The 18,428-nt window shown below is 44.3% G+C and overlaps 2 protein-coding genes across 2 annotated transcripts; one reads left to right on the top strand and one right to left on the bottom strand.

Moving 5' to 3' along the window:
- Nucleotides 1-12,828: 12,828 nt before the first annotated feature.
- LOC145956297 (uncharacterized) lies at nt 12,829-13,632 on the bottom strand. The gene is made up of 2 exons (XM_083071875.1): nt 13,547-13,632; nt 12,829-13,423 (listed from the first exon to the last, which is right to left on the bottom strand). The coding sequence occupies exons 1-2, from the start codon at nt 13,630-13,632 to the stop codon at nt 12,829-12,831; spliced, it is 681 nt and encodes a 226-aa protein (XP_082928001.1).
- A 1,945-nt stretch (nt 13,633-15,577) lies between these two features.
- On the top strand, nt 15,578-18,017 carry LOC109793847 (uncharacterized). Its single transcript, XM_020353320.3, has 2 exons — nt 15,578-15,895; nt 17,522-18,017. The coding sequence occupies exons 1-2, from the start codon at nt 15,776-15,778 to the stop codon at nt 17,798-17,800; spliced, it is 399 nt and encodes a 132-aa protein (XP_020208909.1). The 5' UTR covers nt 15,578-15,775; the 3' UTR covers nt 17,801-18,017.
- The last annotated feature ends 411 nt before the right edge of the window (nt 18,018-18,428 follow it).

Here is an 18,428-nt window from a genome sequence, read left to right as displayed (position 1 = left end):
TTAATAAAAATAAACCCGCATCTGTTTTATGTGGAAGTGTGTGACAGCTTGGAGCACCTTTTCTTGGCCTCAATAAGTGCCATCATGGATAAAGAAATCCTAACGATAATAAGCTCGGCAGGAAACCCAAAAAGGGGACTGCGTAAAAATAAGAGCAAAAGACCCGCTAGGAATCCCACAAAAGGGTGACCTAGGCAAAAGTTAGGGTTACAAAATGAAGACAAAAGCCCGCTAAGACATCACAAAGGGGTGTTTTAGGCAAAAGTTAGGGCCGTCAAAAAAGAAAAACAAAATAAATCCATGATGGTACCATCAATTGAATTCAACAAGGGGCTCAAGAAAAGCTATCCAAGTTGTCAAAGCACAATCATTAATAACAAAGATGTGCTTAACTTCATAAGTGTTTAATCGAACAAGCCTAAACACTTAAGCCTACCATTGGCCAGCCATTCTTACAAAATCCATTTTTCAAAAATAAAATAATCCCCTCTAAAACACAAACTTTCGAAAAAATATCTTTCCTTTCTCTTCTCTCTTGTCCCAAAAGATTTTAGGATAATCTAGTGGAAACATGGAGATATAGTGGTCAATAGGAGGGTTGACATATCTTTTAAAGGAAGGGAAGGATCATTTGGTTGATGACACCAAATCTCAATATAACACGCATCATTCCTCGGTTACAGAAATCGGCAGCGCACAGCCCGTCTAGAGGAATGGCAAAAATCCAAACAGAGAAACGCATCGGTTAATTCTTTTGAAAAGTGAATCAAATAGAATTAGGTGCATCATACTGCATACATGCATACAGATGATAGGTGTAATGGAAGATCACTTATTCTCTGTTTATTGAAAAAAAACAAAAAATATAAACTTCAGAAAAAACAATGCGCCCGTATCATGTTCAGTACACCCGTACTAAAAACAGGGTTATGAACAAATTTTCAACTCAGTACGGGCGTACTGAAATAGATATGGCCGTATTGGCCACTAAGAAATATTCAAAGACCTCATCATGAGGCAGTCGCATAAAATAGAAAAAATAGAAAAATTGCTTGTGTATGACAGCAGCAAATAAAATGCAGAAATTCAGAAAATCAATAAAACGTACAGAATAATTGAGCCTGGAGAGGCTTGCCGAAATAATACTCTCTCAGAATAACTGAGCCTGGAGAGGCTTGCCGAAATAATACTCTCTCAGAATAACTGAGCCTGGAGAGGCTCGCCGAAATAATACTCTCTCAGAATAATTGAGCCTGGAGAGGCTCGCCGAAATAATACTCTCTCAGAATAACTGAGCCTGAAGAGGCTTGCCAAAATAATACTCCTCAAAGACATTTTTGTACAGAAAAAGCCAAAACCAACAAAAAAGGCAAAAATACAGAAAAAGCCAAAATCAACAAAAAAATACAGAAAAAGCCGAAATCAACAAAAAGGCAAAAACACAGAAAAAGCCAAAATCAACAAAGGCAAAAACACAGAAAAAGCCAAAATCAACAAAAAGGCAAAATACAGAAAATCCAACAAATTATACAGAATAACTGAGCCTGGAGAGGCTTGCCAAAATAATACTCTCCAAAAGACGTCTCAGCTCGCATTCTCGGGCTGAACAAAAAACCAATTCATCATACAGAATAATTGAGCCTGGAGAGGCTTGCCGAAATAATACTCTCTCAGAATAATTGAGCCTGGAGAGGCTCGCCGAAATAATACTCCCTCATCAGAATAATTGAGCCTGGAGAGGCTTGCCGAAATAATACTCCTTTAGAATAACTGAGCCTGGAGAGGCTTGCTGAAATAATACTCTCTCAGAATAATTGAGCCTGGAGAGGCTTGCCGAAACAATACTCCCTCTTAGAATAATTGAGCCTGGAGAGGCTCGCCGAAATAATACTCTCTCAGAATAACTGAGCCTGGAGAGGCTCGCAGAAACAATACTCCCCAGAGAAACCTCAGCTTCCACTCACGGGCCAAATTCCCCAGTGAAAGCTATCAAACCAAGATCAGCAAAATTCCCCAAGGGAGGCTTGATCATCTAAACAGAATATCCAAGTCGAAAGGACTTAAACTTCCTCAGTGGAAGGTAGCTTTCCAACTCAAGCGATGAGTGAAGCTAAGCCTGAAGAGGCTTTCTAAATAATACTCTGGGATAAATAAACTTTAAATCCCCACTCGCCTACTCAGAGGCACCCCCTCAAGAAAAATCACAAAAGACAAATAATCATTCCCCAAGCGGAATCCGGCACTCAGCCGAACACCAAACATCAAGATAATTCGCCTACTCAGAGGCACTCTTTCAAAAAAGAAAAAAATCCAAAAGATCAATAACAATTCCCCAAGCGGAATCTGGCTTTTCAGCCAAACATCAAGCGTCAAGATGATCTGCCTAACAGAAGAGGCTAATCACAATCAATGACAAAATCCCCCAGCGGATAATAGCCTACACAGAGGCGACAAAAATAAAAAAAAAAACCCAAAAGAGATACCCGAATAAGGATAACCGGGATACTCCACAACGTCGAAAGGACGACAGCCAAACATAAGGCATCGCTCAACTCAGAGAGAGAGCATCTGTGTCTACACCTCAAGGAGTCAGAAATTCTCCATGGGTACCAACTAAGCAATGCAAGTTGGGGCACAAAAACCTATGAATGACTGCACATCCCCTAGACGGATCCCTGCGTTATCCAGCCCTCAGTGGCATCAAAATCAAAAACAACTGTCGAAGCAGCATCGTGGACTGTGAAGACAAAATCATCTCAAAGCCTGGAGAGGCAATACTCAGCTACCCAGTTGTCGAGAGCACCGAGGTATGCACAAGCCTAAGAGGCGCTACTCAGCTACCCAGTTGTCGAGAGCACCGAGGTATGCACAAGCCTGGAGAGGCAATACTCAGCTACCCAGTTGTCGAGAGCACCGAGGTATGCACAAGCCTGGAGAGGCGGTACTCAGCTACCCAGTTGTCGAGAGCACCGAGGTATGCACAAGCCTGGAGAGGCGGTACTCAGCTACCCAGTTGTCGAGAGCACCGAGGTATGCACAAGCCTGGAGAGGCAATACTCAGCTACCCAGTTGTCGAGAGCACCGAGGTATGCACAAGCCTGGAGAGGCGGTACTCAGCTACCCAGTTGTCGAGAGTACCGAGGTATGCACAAGCCTGGAGAGGCGGTACTCAGCTACCCAGTTGTCGAGAGCACCGAGGTATGCACAAGCCTGGAGAGGCGGTACTCAGCTACCCAGTTGTCGAGAGCACCGAGGTATGCATGAGCCTGGAGAGGCGACGACTAATACTCAACCTGGAGAGGCCACTCAACAATTTTCCCACCGGAAGACACTATAAGTCAGAAGGTTGGCACATCACCTGGACAATTGGGTCAACTCCTTTACTTTTCAGCCGGTACACCAAAAGGCCGTCCGACTAAGTAAAGGGGGGCAGCTGTAGACCCCTAAAATTGTCCGGGTCGGAAATAAAACTCTAAGACCCTCAAAGATCGAAGGAAAGTCAGCCAGAAGGACTCCTAGAAGACCATAGGATGGCTATCTGTAGGTTTAGAGGTCTTAGAGTAGCTTAAAATAAGGAAGTGGAGGGAATGAAGCCCAATACGGCCGTACTAAACTTAATACGGCCGTATTGAAGCTTCAATACGGCCGCAGTGAACTCAATACGGCGTATTGAAGTTTCAGAAACTTCAATACGGCCGTACTGAAATCAATACGGCCGTATTGAAGCTTCAATACAGCCGCAGTGAACTCAATACGGGCGTATTGAAATTTCTGAATTTCAATACGGCCGTATTGAACTCAATACGGCCGTATTGAAGTTCAAAAATTTCAATACGGCCGTATTGATTCCATAGCCCGTATTGCGCCTGTTCCCTATAAATATGGCGTCATTTTGACGTCATTGGACACTTTCACACTGAGTTTTAACCCTCTTCTTGAGTATTCTGGGTTTTTTTGAGCAGTGCTCTGCCTAGAAATCACTCGGAGAGTTGATCCGACAAAGTTCTCGAGTTCTGAGCTTTTTGCTTGAGTCTCGAACTGAGTCGAAGGGAAATCCTCCGGATTTCCATAGTTAAAATTTTCTAGGAGGGAGCGAGCGGGTTTGTAGAGCGAGGGAACGCCAAAAAGCTTCCCAGTTTTACTTGAATATAAAAGCACGCTTCAAAGGTTTCTTCTTAAGACCTTCCTTTTACTGCTTTCTGTGTGTATATTTAACTGTCATCATGTAGATAGTTAAGTTATAATTGTTTAGAATAAATAGGGGTAATTTAGTAATTTTGCACTATTATTTTTAGAAATAATCTGTCATAGGGAACCCGAAAGGGGCGCTGTGGGGTGCTAACACCTTCCCCACGCGTAACCGACTCCCTTACCTGACTCTGGTTGTAATGGCCGAAGTCGATTTTTGAATCGATTGCCTTAAATCTCTTTTTCCAATGTTTTGAGTAAAACATTGGTGGCGACTCCATGAACCCTTCTTTTTTATGAAAACCGCTAATCCATGGAGGGTCCCGCTTGGGATTAACATGGATTGGTGAGCCTTTTAATAAAATTGCTCGTTTGACGAGGTCTCAGTTTGAGAATAAGTCATTCTAGCAATCCATATTTTTAAACAAATAAAAGAGTCCAACCATCCTTCGCGAATGCCGAAAGCCCGTTTCGGGCCGGTGGCGACAATTACGGATCTCGTCTAGACCTAGATCTCCAAATACGTGTTTTGAGGTCATTCCACGCCGTGATGCTGAGCTCGAGCTCGGCATGGTGGCATGGATAGTACACTAGCCTCCCGAGCTCTGAAGACCGTGGGTCAAGGAGTTAAGACCGAGCTCGTCAAGTGGCTGTGACCCTTCGCGTATGCTTGTTTATCGAGATGTCGTGTGTCGCAACTGGTCATTTCTCGAAAACGTGCAAGTGGCGCGTTAATGGGAGTGACGGTTATGTAATGATGGTTTGCCTTTGTCATAATGATTCTCAATTAATGTGTCGTCAGATGTGCCCCCTGACTGACACGTGTCATGATCGTTTTGAATATCGGAGGAACCCTTTTCATTCACTTACGCCTCTTCCCTTTTCACTTTACTCATTTTTCGCTCTTTCAACTTCTTGCGCACGCCGCTTCTCTCGCTTCTATTTGTCTTCTCTATTTCCGTCGCCATTCCCGGCAACTAGGTTCTGCTTCTTCCTTATTGCTTCTTTCTTTTGTCAAAGGAGTACCAGGTACTTCGATTTCTCTGTTCTCTCTTTTTTCTCGAATCTTCTCCTTCTTTGAGTCTTTCTTGTTTTCTCTATGGCTGGAGAGAGTGGTGCTAGATCCTCCGCGCCTGCCAAGGGTAAAGGTAATGCGCAAGGCAAGGCGGTGGCTACCGGAACGGCTGCCGCCGAGAAAAAGAAGGTGGTGAACCCGCCTAAGGACCTCGTTCCAGGCATTCCTGGCTACGATTGGGTTCGGCGCGAGATGGGGGAGGCCCAAAGTGTTTTTCGGTCCTTTCTTGAGGTCAATGCGATTTAGAAATCGCACAGAGTTTGTGACCCTTCCGTCTCTCGACTGATCCGGCTTGAACCTTGTCGGGCCGGTGAAGGCGTGTACATGGGGAAGTCTACTGACCCTCCCCATTTCTATGTCTACCAATGCTTCTTTAGGGATTTAGGTGTCTGCCTTCCCTTCACTCAATTCGAGTGTGATTTCTTGAATTTTATCAACTCGGCTCCTTTCCAGTTGCACCCAAACAGTTGGGGTTTTTTGAGGGCTTTTCAAGTCCTGTGTTCCGCTCTAGTTATAGAGGTGTCCCTTCCCGTCTTTCTTCATTTTTACCAACTAAAAATAGGCGTTCCGCCTTATGGTGTTTGGTCTCTGAGTGGGAGTAGGGATGGGGGTTTATTCACTTTTTACTCCCAGTCATACAAAAATTATAAACAAGAGTTTTTCCGGGTTGCCCTTGTGGATGTCGACCCCTTGGAGGATGGGGCGTTCTACTTCGGCGGGTTGCCGAAGTTCCCTTTCTATTGGTGCCCCAAACCGTCTAGGTTTCACGGGGTGGGCCAATTGAAATTGATGACTTCGGAGGCGGCCGCCATTGAGAACCTTACCGCGCTTCCTCGCTCGCTGGATTGCAAGCTCATCCTGTCGCTTGTGAATTCGGCGTACAAGGAGAGGGGCCTGGAGAGTGAGTATCTCCTCCTCTTTAGATTGTTAGGGTTTGTGTAACCTTCTTTTGCTGATGTGTTTTCTTTTTTTGTGCTTGTAGGCAATGGGCAAGAGCAAGTGACGTGAGCTGAAGCACTGCTACAACGTTGCCGAGATAGAGGTCCCTGAGCCTCAAGAGGAGGAGATTTCCCCCCTGAAGATCAACCGAAAAAGAAAGAAGGGCGAGAAAGAGGACGGGGGGACCTCTTCCCCTCGTGGGACGGAGGAGGTGACCTCCAAGGCTGCTGATGCCGGCGTAGTTGACCTTACTAGGAGCCCTCCGCCCGGGAGGCTCCCCAAATGGCCGCTGCGGAGACTACTGAGCTAGTTGTTCCCTCTACCGAGGTAAGTGTCTTGTTTTCTTTAACTTTTCTTCTATGCTGGTTTTGCTTGGTTTATTGAGGTATCGCTCTTTGCAGGCAGGGATAGCTGCCGAGGTGGGGGCCCAGGTTGCTGAGCAAGTCGCCCAGGCCGCCGTGGTGAGTACCTCGCTTTTCATTTTTCCCTCTATCTTGTAGGTTGTTCTTTTTGTTTCTTGACATGGGGTCAGCTTTTGCAGGCAGGGGACGCGGCTGAGACTTCGGTGCCCTCGAGGTCGGAGGTGCCAGACGTGGACCCTCTCGTTGCCGAGCAAAAGACGCCTGTTTCTGCCTCTGTTGAGGCTCGCGGCAAGGGGCCAAGTTTCGAGGTCCCCACCGCTACGCCTGCAACTTCGACGGCGCCGTCTGGTTCATCGTAGGGGGCTTCCCGGAGCCAATACTTAGCTCATCGCTTCGGGAAAGGCCGCACGCAGGTGCGATTGGACCACGTGAGCGCCTCAGCTGACATGAACTCGCTGTGGAGCGCGAGGGTGACTACCGAGAAGTTCTTCCTGCAGGGCTCGCTGAGCTCGGACGACCAGGGGTTGATAAATGAGGTCGGACTTGTGGAAGGCTTTGACGCCGCCCAGGTCTTTCTGTAGAGGACTATGGTGACTGTGGACCAATGGAAGCATAAGTTGTCCAAACAGCAGGCGGACCTGGTTAGGCTTAGGAACCGAGTTCAACCTCTGAGGGACAAGAACAAGGTCCTAAGGGAGGAGAACAAGGTTCTGAGTGCCGCCCTTGGCGAGGCAAAAATGCAGGGGGCCGAGCTTCGAGAAAGGGAGATCTCGCCAGGGTTCAAAAATCGTTGGAGATAGCCCTGCGCTCCAACGAGAATTATGCCTCCCAGGTGAGTGAGCTGCAGGGGCTCGTCGGCTCGTCTCGAGGTCAGGTGCGTCTTTTGGAAGATGAGGTGACGTCTTCCCGGGGCCAGGTTCGCTCTTTGGAGGATGAAGTGATATTTCTGAAGAGCGAGCTGGTGGCAGCGGCTGAGAAGCGCCTCTATGACGAGGTCGTCCTCGGTGGAGGTCGCCTCTCTAAGAGTGGAGCTGGTGAAGCTGGAGGCGGAGAGGGCGGTGCTGGAGAAGAAGCTAGAGGAAACCGGTCTGTCTTGTTTGAGCATAAGCGGGGTTTTCTCAAGGCAGCTTGCCAGGCGAGGCTTCTTGCCCTGGGGTTCGACTTCTCTGCCATGCACGTGGAGAAGGTTGTCCGCTTCGGCAAGCTGGTAAAGGAGGATGACGTCGAGGACAGCTCCAGCGAGAATGCCTCTGCGTAGGCTAAATGTGTAATAGCCTAGTTTAATCTTCTCTGCTTTATTTTTTTGTTGACATCAAGTGTGGAACTTTGAAAACATGGTTGTGTATATATGTATTTTTTGTCTATTTGCCATTGCGCTTTTCTTTGCCTTTGCGTTTAGGCTTGATTTTTTCCTGTTTGCACGTTTTGAGACACACGTTCAATGTCTGTTGCGTACTTTTATACTTTGTGATACTCAGACTAAGTTTCAAGGCGGAGTGGATTGTGCTACGGTTCAAACTTGACCTTGAGTTGATCATGCCGAGGTTCGAGCTTGACCTCGGATTTTTGCTAAGTAACTCTCGTGAGGGTTCGAACTCGACCTTGAGTTAATTATGCCAGGGTTCGAATTCGACCTCGGATTTTTGTGAAGGTTCGAACTCGACCTTGAATTAATCATGTCGGGGTTCAAATTCGACCTCGGATTTTCGTGAAGGTTCGAACTCGACCTTGAATTAATCACGCCGGGGTTCGAATTCGACCTCGGATTTTCGTGAAGGTTCGAACTCGACCTTGAATTAATCACGCTGGGGTTCGAATTCGACCTCGGATTTTCGTGAAGGTTCGAACTCGACCTTGAATTAATCATGCCGGGGTTCGAATTCGAAGAGTGAATTGTACGAAGGTTCGAACTCGACCTTGAATGAGAGCGAAATAAGTTGGTTCGAACTCGGCCTCTATTTAGCATAAAACATAAAATGATGTAGAACTTAAGAAAATATGAGTTGAACAGAATGAGTCATTTTATTGATTGTGTAAGTGTGCCTCGTTAAAAACTCTCTCAGCCAAAACCCATTTTTCTATTTTTTGGGATAAAAGACTGAGGCGGGAAAAGAGTGCACAGCTCATTCGTACAAATTTAGCTGAAATAGAACTTGAGATGCGTACCATTCCAAGTTCGCAGTATAGGTTTTCGGCTGAACTCTTCTAGTCGGTACGCTCCATTTTCCAAGTCTTCTGTAACTCGGAATGGGCCACCCCAAGTGGGTGCAAGCTTCCCATCTGACGTGTATTTCCGTGCTTCACCTAGCAATCGCCATACCAAGTCGCCAACTCGGAAAGAGCGAGGTCGCACCCGGGTGTTGTATCTTCGGGAAGCTTGGAGTTTGCAGGCTTCTTCGTGGATTTGAGCTTCGTCTCTAAGCTCGTCAATCAAGTCGAGGTCGGCTGCTATCTCTTGAGCGTTTTGCTCGCTATTGAAAACTTGGCGTCGGTGGGATGTTTCTCCGACTTCCACTGGGATCATTGCGTCAGTTCCGTAGGTCAGCCTATAAGGTGTCTCTTGCGTGGTCGACTGGGGGGTGCAATGATACGCCTAAAGGATGCTGGGAAGCTCGTCGGCCCACTGTCCTTTGGCGTTTCCCAGCCGCTTCTTAAGTTCCCAGAGGATGACCTTGTTGGCTGCTTCAGCTTGGCCATTGGTTTGGGGGTGTTCCATCGAGGTCGGGAGATGTTTGATACCGAGCTCGCGGAGGAAGTCCTCGAATCCCTGTGCTATGAATTTCCGGCCGTTGTTAGTAACGAGGGTGTGAGGGATTCCGAATCTGCAAACAATACTCCTCCAGGTGAACCTTTGCACATTTTCGGTGGTGATTTTGGCGAGTGGGCATGCCTCGATCCACTTGGTGAAGTAGTCGATCGCCACTAGGAGAAACTTGAGCTGGCCTTTCGCAGGGGGGAATGGCCTGAGGATGTCCATTCCCCACTGTGAGAAAGGTCATGCCGACATCATATGGTGGAGAGCTTCGGGCGGTTGTCGGTGTGTGTTGCCGAACTGCTGGCATTCTCTGCATTTTTGTACGTAGTCTTGGCAATCTGATTTCAAAGTGGGTCAGTAGTACCCAGCTCGGAGTACTCTGGTCGCCATTGAGCGTGCTCCGGAATGCATGCCACATAAGCCCCGGTGGATTTCCTCGATGACGTAGGCCGCTTGAGGCGCGGTCAAGCACTTGAGCAGTGGGGTGGAAAAGCCTCGCTTAAATAGCTCATCCCCGATAATTACGAATTTGGCCGATCTCATCCTCACCTTCCGAGCTTCGTCCTTATCCTCGGGCAAGGTTCCTTCTTTCAAGTAACTCTAGATGCTTGTCATCCACCCCTAGTCTTCGTTGTCGCTAGCGTTGACGACTTTGTCGTCTAGGCTGGGTGAGTGCAAAGTCTCCTAAATGATAGTCTGGTGCTGTCCAGGCCTTTTGGTGCTGGCGAGCTTTGACAGGAGGTCGGCTCGGGCATTTTGTTCTCGCGGCACATGTTGTATGGTAAACTCGTCGAAGGACGAGATCTGGTGGGATGCGATGTGGAAGTACCGTTGTAGAAGAGTATCCTTTGCCTGGTACGTCCCACTGAGCTGCTCCACCATGAGCTTCGAGTCACTGTTGCAACTCACTTTTCGGGCTCCGAGGTCGCGAGCTAGCTTCAGTCCTACGAGAAGTGCCTCATACTCTTCCTAGTTGTTGGTCACCTTGAAGCTGAACTTGAGTGATTGCTCCAAAGTGACCTGGTTTGGCCCTTCCAATATGATACCTGCACCATCACCCTTAGAGTTGGAGGACCCGTCAACGTGTAAAGTCCATACCTGGGGTTCCTCGGCAGTGGTAGGCGTGAGCTCGGCTACGAAGTCGGCTATACATTGAGCTTTTAGGGTGCCACGACTTTCGTACTGGATGTCAAACTCGGACAACTCGACCGACCATGCAATCATTCGCCTGGCGAGCTCCGGCTTTCTCAGGATTTGCTTTATCGGGTAGTCAGTTTTGACTATCACTTGGTGGCTCTGGAAGTAAGGTCGGAGACGTCGGGCTACGGTGAAGAGTGCTAGTGCCAGTTTTTTGATCATTTGGTACCGTTTCTCTGCATTTTAGAGGACTCGGCTGATGAAGTAGACCAGCGTCTGTACTTTCTGATGTTCCTGCACTATCACTGCGCTGATGGCGTTTTCTGCCACGGCCAAATAGAGGAAGAGGTTGGTTTTGTGATCTGGCCTCTGTAGGATTGGCGGAGTCGTGAGAAAAGTCTTGAAATTGTGGAAAGCTTCTTCGCACTGATTCGTCCACTGGAATTTTTTTGGCTTCCATAGCAGAGTGAAGATTTGCCCTGCTTTCTCCGCGAGTCTGGGGATGAAGCAGGACAGTGAGACTAACCGTCCGGCCAGGCATTGGACGTCTTTCACCGTTTGCAAACTCTGCATCTGGATAATGGCTTTGCACTTCTCAAGGTTGGCCTCGATTCCTCTGCTAGTGATCATGAAACTGAGGAACTTACCTCCCTGGACACCGAAGACGCACTTCTCCGGGTTGAGATGCATGTTATGTCTCCTGATCTGGGCGAACACCTCTACGAGGTTGATAGCATGGTCGGTGGCCGAGGTGGTCTTGACCACCATGTCGTCGATGTAGACTTCCATGTTCTGCCTGATCTGCTGGTGGAAAACCTTGTCCATCAGTCGCTAGTAAGTGGCCCTTGCGTTTTTGAGACCGAAGGGCATCACCCAGTAGCAGTAATTGGCGTGGTCAGTGATGAAGGACGTATGCACCCCGTCGGGTGGGTACATCATTATCTGGTTGTGCCCGGAGTAGGCGTCGAGGAAGCTGAGGAGGGCATGCCCGGATGCTCTATCGACTAGCCTGTCAATGCTCGGCAAGGGGTACGAGTCCTTGGGGCATGCTCTGTTCAAGTCGGTGTAGTCGACGCACATACGCCACTTCCCCAAGCTCTTCTTCACCAGAACCACATTCGCCAGCCATGTGGTGTACCTGACTTCACGGATGAAGCTGGCGTTCAACAACTTTTGTGTCTCGGTGATGATGGCCTCCTGCCTTTCACCACCGACCTTCCTTTTTCTTTGGGCCACTGGCTTTGCCTCCTTGTGTATTGCTAACCTGTGATAGATGAAGTCAGCGTTTATACCTGGCATGTCGGCACTGGACCAGGCGAAGAGGTCGGCGTTCTTAAGGATCTCAGCTTCGAGCTGCTGTCGCAACTCCAAGCTCAACTACCTGCTGATTTTTGTGCACTGCCCGGGGAGTTTCCCGATCTGGAGGTCATCAAGCTCGTCAATGGGGCTTGGCCGCTCGTCATGGGAGTCAGATCTCGGATCGAGATCAGCGATTTCCACATGGGTGATGTGAGCCACGGTGGGGGGATCCTTCTTGCTTTGCTCGCCAAACGAGGAGATCTTCAGACTCTCAGTGTAGCACTATCGAGCTGTCTTCTGATTTGCTTTGACGGAGATGATTTTACCGTCACTTCCTGGGAACTTCATGGTGAGGTGTGGGGTGGACACCACTGCTCCGAGCTGATTCAACGTCGGCCTCCCAATGATGATATTATAGGATGTGTTGGCTTCCACAAGGACGTATCGGACCATAATTCTCCTTGTATCTGGAGAAGTTCCGAAGGTGGTCAATAGGTCCACGTATCCCCGGGTGTGTACTTGCTCTCCTACAAAACCGACTAGGGGCTCTGTGTGAGGTTGGATGAGAGAGTGAGGGATGTCTAACCTGAGGAAGGTCAGCCAATACAGGACGTCTACCGAGCTCCCTTGGTCTATAGTGTCTTGTGGACCTCCCAATTAGCTACCTCTACGACTATGAGCATGGGATGATCCTGGTTGGGACTGACGCCAGCATAGTCGTCATTGGTGAAGGTGATCGGCGACGAGCTCTGGTGCGAAGCCGAGGTAGTGGAATGGATGCTGTTGATATTGCGCAGGTGTCTCTTCTAGGCTGAGCTGCTGGCGCCTCCCCTTGTGAAACCACCTGCAATTGTATTGATTACTCCCCGTAGGGAAGCTGACCCTGTTTCCTGGCTTACCTCGGCTTGCACTGTTCTGCTGACGTTCTGTTGGGAGCTAGAGGGTTGGTCCGTGCGAGCTCCTGAACCACGACCTCTGCCTCGTCCTCGTCCACCATAGCCTCCTCGGTGCCCCTGCTGTCGCTGGACATATTGGCCGAGATGGCCTGACTGGATGAGTTTCTCAATGCGGTCTCAGAGTGTGCAGCACTCCTCAGTGGTGTGACCGTGATTCCTGTGGAACCGACAGTGCTTGGACTTGTCGGCACTATTGGGGGTGTGACCTGGCGGTGGCAGAGTGAGCAGGTTGCTGGCCTCCTCCAGGATATGTACTCGGGGCGTGTTTAGGGGAGTATAGAAGTCATATCTCCCCCCTTTGTTTGCCCTAGCTGATTTCTTGAACTGGCTGTCATTATTGACCTTGATCTTGTCCTTGTGACCCTGTTCTAGCTTCATTGGTCCCTTGCCGCAAACCTGGTCACGGAAAGCGGAGTGTTCCTCCATCTGGATGTAGCCTGCAGCGCGGGCGTGGTGCTCGTCCATGTCGCGAGGAGCCTCACAACATAGGTTGTCGACGAATTGCCCAAGCTTGAGTGCCATGAGCATGGCATGTAGGGCGACCTCGGGGTTCAGATTTCTGATCTTAACCGAGGTGGCGGCAAATCGCTCCATGAACGCCCGCAGTGGTTCGTTGCCGTTCTGTCTGAGACTGGCCAGGGCGGCTGAAGTGATGTGGTGAGGCCGGCTCGTTGCATATTGCGCCGTGAATCGCCTGACCAGAGTGCTAAAACTGTCGATTGACTCAGCGGGAAGCTGGGTGTACCAGTTGAGCGCGGCCCCTTTGAGCGAGGTCGGAAAAACCCTACACAAAATAGCATCATTGTTAGTGTAGAGGTTTACCTGTGTCGTATACAGGTCGATGTGCTCATCGGGGTCCATCGTGCCATCATAGCGATTGAGGTGGAGAGGTTTCCATCCCTGAGGGAGTGGTGTCTCCATGATGCCATCCGCAAAGGGATGACGGCGGAAGGTTGTTTGACCCCCCGTGACATGAGTAGGGGCCTTGCTAACTTCATGGGCCGACTTGTTCGTTGGTGCATGAGACCGATGTGTGGCAGGTCGCGGAGTCGGTGCCCTAGTCGCAGTCTGGGGTTGGGAGACCGAATTCCCTTCTTCCTCATGGAGGTTGCTCGCTTGAGGCTGATGCTCAGAGGGGTGACGAGGGAGTTGAGCGCGAATCCGCTCGTTTTCGGCACGTAGTGCCGCTAGGTCAGCTTCATTAGCGGTCTGCATCGCCGCTAGGTCGATTTTGTGCTTGGCACGCATGTTTCGCAGATCGGCGTCGTGTTGTTGCCGCATCTGTTCGACCTGGTCGATCAGTCTCCTCAATGTGGCTTCGTTTTCCATGGTAGTTGTGTGATCTGCGTCGTTTGTTGCACACCTACTATGACTTCTGGTGAATACCATAAGCGTGGCCGATAAGAGCTGTCTTGATCGACCCCACGGTGGGCGCCAAATGTTCTTACCAGAGATCTGCTGTAGAGATGATCCGCCGAGTAAGATTGATGAGCCTCCTTTGCTGGTACGTTGGTATTCCAAGATGAGGGTGGTACCTGCAAAAGAGACTCTGATGCTAAAGTTAGGGTTTGTATGAGTAGATGTCTCGTATAAGTAATGCACGTACCTTAGTGTGAATTAGGATTGCGTTAGGCCTTGGGCCTGAGATCAGTTATGATCTAATTAGATAGCGGATCTCGTATGGACCGAGATCTTCTGAGATCAGTTATGATCTGGTTGGATTGCGGATCTCGTCTAGACCGAGATCTCCAAATGCGTGTTCTGAGGTCATTCCACGCCGTGATGCCGAGCTCGAGCTCGGCATGGCGGCACGGATAGTACACATAATAAAAAATTAAAAAAATAAAATTCATAGTAAAAAAGGAAATAAAATAATTGTTGAGTCATAAAAGGGGAAGGATAATTATAACAAGTTCAAAGGATGGAGAGAGATCACAGTTTTTGTGCTGAGAGGGTTCTTTCCCCAACTAAGATCCATTCTTATCTCATTCTACTCACAAATCCTAATTCAAATTCATCTTATATATATATATATATATATATATATATATATATATATATTTGTTCTAATAAATATAAATTGATTACAAGGTCTTGAAGATCTATGGTTGATTATAGAGATCATGATATAAATTTTAACTTTCCCCTTTTTCTTTTCTTAACACGTGTTATAAAAAAAATTACTACAGTTGAAATTTCAAGTGTTTTCTATGTTATATAACTGAGGAACAATCTCAGCTAAATAGAGCAAGTCAATGACACTATCATTTACGTATAGAAGTTTCACCAAATAGGAGAATGAAATGGGAACAATAATACAATATTATATATTAACAGTAGTGCAGTATTATTAGCAATAGAAAAAAATGGAGAAGACATGAGTATAAAAAAAAATGAAAAACTCACTTGAAAATTCTTAAAGCATTTAAAAAGTCACTTCAACCAGTCCTCTAAAATATGATGGGTTTGGATGAGATTGTTTTATGAATTTGGTATTTATAGATACTGCTAAAAAAATCTTTCAAAATCTCTCCAATACAATAATCCTTTAAAATTTCCTATATTTTTAAATATCAATGAAATATTTTTAAGTTCTAAAAAGTCTTAAATGAATATTAATAGATTTTAATAGACGCTTTAAAACATCTTGAAAATTCAAACTAAATACCATTGGATTGTTTTTAAGTGACATAAAATCCTGATTGAATACTAAGAAATTTTTTTACTCAAAAAAATCTTTTAAAATCCTATAAAATCCTAAATTAATACACCCTCCTAAGAAACTAAATAAATAAAGAAGGTCCCATGCCACGGATGTCACTCTATTTTAATAAGGAAGAAAATAAAAACATTGAACTCCACCAATTTCAGAAAATGACTGTGCCTTAGCATCCACAAGTCTCTCTTTTTCCATATATAACGCAGAGTGAGTTATCTTTCCAAAGAAAACAAAAACGTTTCACACTCACTTTTTTGTTTTCTGGTTCTCATATAATGAGGTGCTAGGGAGTTTCATTTCTTCATTATTGTCTCTCTTTTCATTCTCTTTTTCTGTGCTTTGAAAATGAGTGGGATTCCCGAAGAGCCCGTTTCTCTTGATCTGCTGAAGAAGAAAATGAGTGACTTTGCAAAGGAGAGGGATTGGGAACAGTTTCACAGCCCAAGGAACCTCCTTTTGGCAATGGTATGCTTCTTCTCTTTTAACACCCAAAACTTAATTCAAAGCAATTTCTTTGTTCTAATTGCACATGCATGGTCATCATTTCTTCTATTTCAAGGATACCCACATGTGAATTTCTTATGTTTATTTTTTGTGTACTTTTTAGATCATTTTGTTGAGGGGTTCTGTGTGTCACCCCATGTGAATTTCTTAATTTTATGTACCAAATTATTTTGTTGTGTGGTTGACAAAAGAAGGGTCTCATTGGAATAGACTATAGAGTCATTTTATTTTGTTTTGATCACTTTTGTTCTATGGTGATTGAACATGCATTGACCCAGCCGAGTGTGTTTGTTATCCTCATTTCTGCATCTGGGAACCTTGAATTTTTCTTAAAGTTGGTTCCGTTTAATTCTTTTTAACCTTTATTATTATTATTATTATTATTATTATTATTATTATTATTATTATTATTATTATTATATACATGTGTATATATTTCGGGTTAAAAGATAAAAATAAATGACTAAATTAAATTTTTGATTTCTTTATTACTTAATTGATTAGATTAATAAATAAGATTAATAAAATATTTTTTTAATAACTTTATTGAATAACTTTATTTTATTTTAATAACATTATTTTATTGTAATTATATTTATAATATATAGTAATAAGACGAAAAGGAATAATATTTTTTCGATAATACTTCGCATGTTATTTTTAAACTTAATGGTCAGCGAAGTCAAATTAACAAACAGTAAGACAAAATTTGTGTAAAATTTTAAATTAAGAAAACTAAATTGTCAATTTTAAATTTGATAGACCATAATTACTGAGTTGCAAAAATAGATAAAATATAAATTAGGGAAAATTAATATTTTATTAAACAATTAATTATATTTTTAAAGAGAACATTTATTACATTAAAATATTCTTTAACAAATGTGGACATGAAAAAATGTTTTAACTGCGTGCCGTTTTATTTTGACAATCATTAATTGTGTGAGGCTACATCTTAAAAAAATTATTAAATTCCAAGGCTTTCGTGTTGCCCATGGTTTGATTTTTATGTTATGCTTCGCTGGGTGGAAAGAAAAAAAAAAGTGAAAAAGGTTTGAAATTTAAATTCAAGATTTTTTAAAAAAGTATTTCTTTTATTTTTATTCATTTTTCACCTAAATAAAATAATATATTTTCTTTATTCTTATATTAAAGAAAATAATTTACAAATAGTTAAAGGTGGCCTGATAATAAAGAATTGAAGTAATATATAGAAAGTTATGATATTGTCAATGTATTTCTAACATATAAAAAATAAAATGATTTTGTCTAATATATCTTCAAATTTGTAATTAAATATACTTTCTCTCTCGTCTCTAAAATTCATCATTTTTTTAAAGTTAAATGAGGTCTAAGTCACAAGTTTTTTTTTTTTAATTTGAAGATTAAATTCATGATTATAAATGTAAAAGGGTACTTTAATTGTATTAGTTTAAATACAGATGCTAAAAGCACTTATTTTTATTGAAAAATACCATTAATATTTTCCAAACCCTAGTAAAATACACTTAATGTGCAATTTGCAAATACATTCCATGCATGTTTTGATATTTATTTTCTTCCTTTTTGATGATTCAACTTGCACAGGTGGGTGAAGTGGGAGAGTTGTCTGAGATATTTCAGTGGAAAGGTGAGGTTCCAAAGGGACTTCCAGATTGGAAAGAAGAGGAAAAGATTCATCTTGGTGAAGAGCTTTCAGATGTGTTGCTTTACCTTGTCAGGCTCTCTGACATGTGTGGTGTTGATCTTGGCAAAGCTGCTCTAAGAAAGGTTCAACTCAATGCTATCAAATACCCCACAAAAGTTTCTCAAGACCCTTCAACCAGCAACTCAACACCAATTCATAATGCAACTCAAGATGCTTGATCATGATCCATTAGTGCATGCATATGGATATTATAGTTTTGCTGTTTTAGTACGAAATTATGGCTTTGGTATATGTTCTTCTATAAATTCCATGGAGGCTAGTATTTTTGGATTGGTTTGCTATTAAGCTCTTTTATTCTCACCTATGTGTTACTGTTTTGGCATATTGTAGCCAATCATATTAGATGAGTCGAATAATACATGAGATTTGGTGAAATGCATGTCTTCGGTCAATCTTGAAAGAATTTGTTTTTGGGTTTTTTTCTCTTAATTTTTAGCAATTGATAAATCAATTTAATTAATATTTATAAGGTAATTATTGTAAAAATTAATAATTTTTAAATTATACTAATTTATGATCAATGCAACTAATGAGAAAACTTTATTTATTTTTTTATTTTTTTTATGTATATATACATTCTATTTTATTAGTTGAAATAAGACCTTTTTAATATAGAAAATGAGACTTATGACTTACATGAATTTCACTCAACAGTTCAAACAAAGAATGTATATTGAAAAAGCAATATTCAAGAGCGTGTTTTAATATTCTTATCCATTTATTTCAGAAAAGGTAAAACAAATTTTGACACCAGAAAAGGTAAATCTTTTCGTATTATTTTCTAAT

The sequence above is a fragment of the Cajanus cajan genome, chromosome 3, assembly GCF_000230855.2.
Source record: "Cajanus cajan strain Asha chromosome 3, NIPB_CcT2T_4, whole genome shotgun sequence".
Classification (NCBI taxonomy): Eukaryota; Viridiplantae; Streptophyta; class Magnoliopsida; order Fabales; family Fabaceae; genus Cajanus; species Cajanus cajan.
Note: the sequence above shows the minus strand (reverse complement) of the source record. Positions and strands in the feature narration are given on the sequence as shown.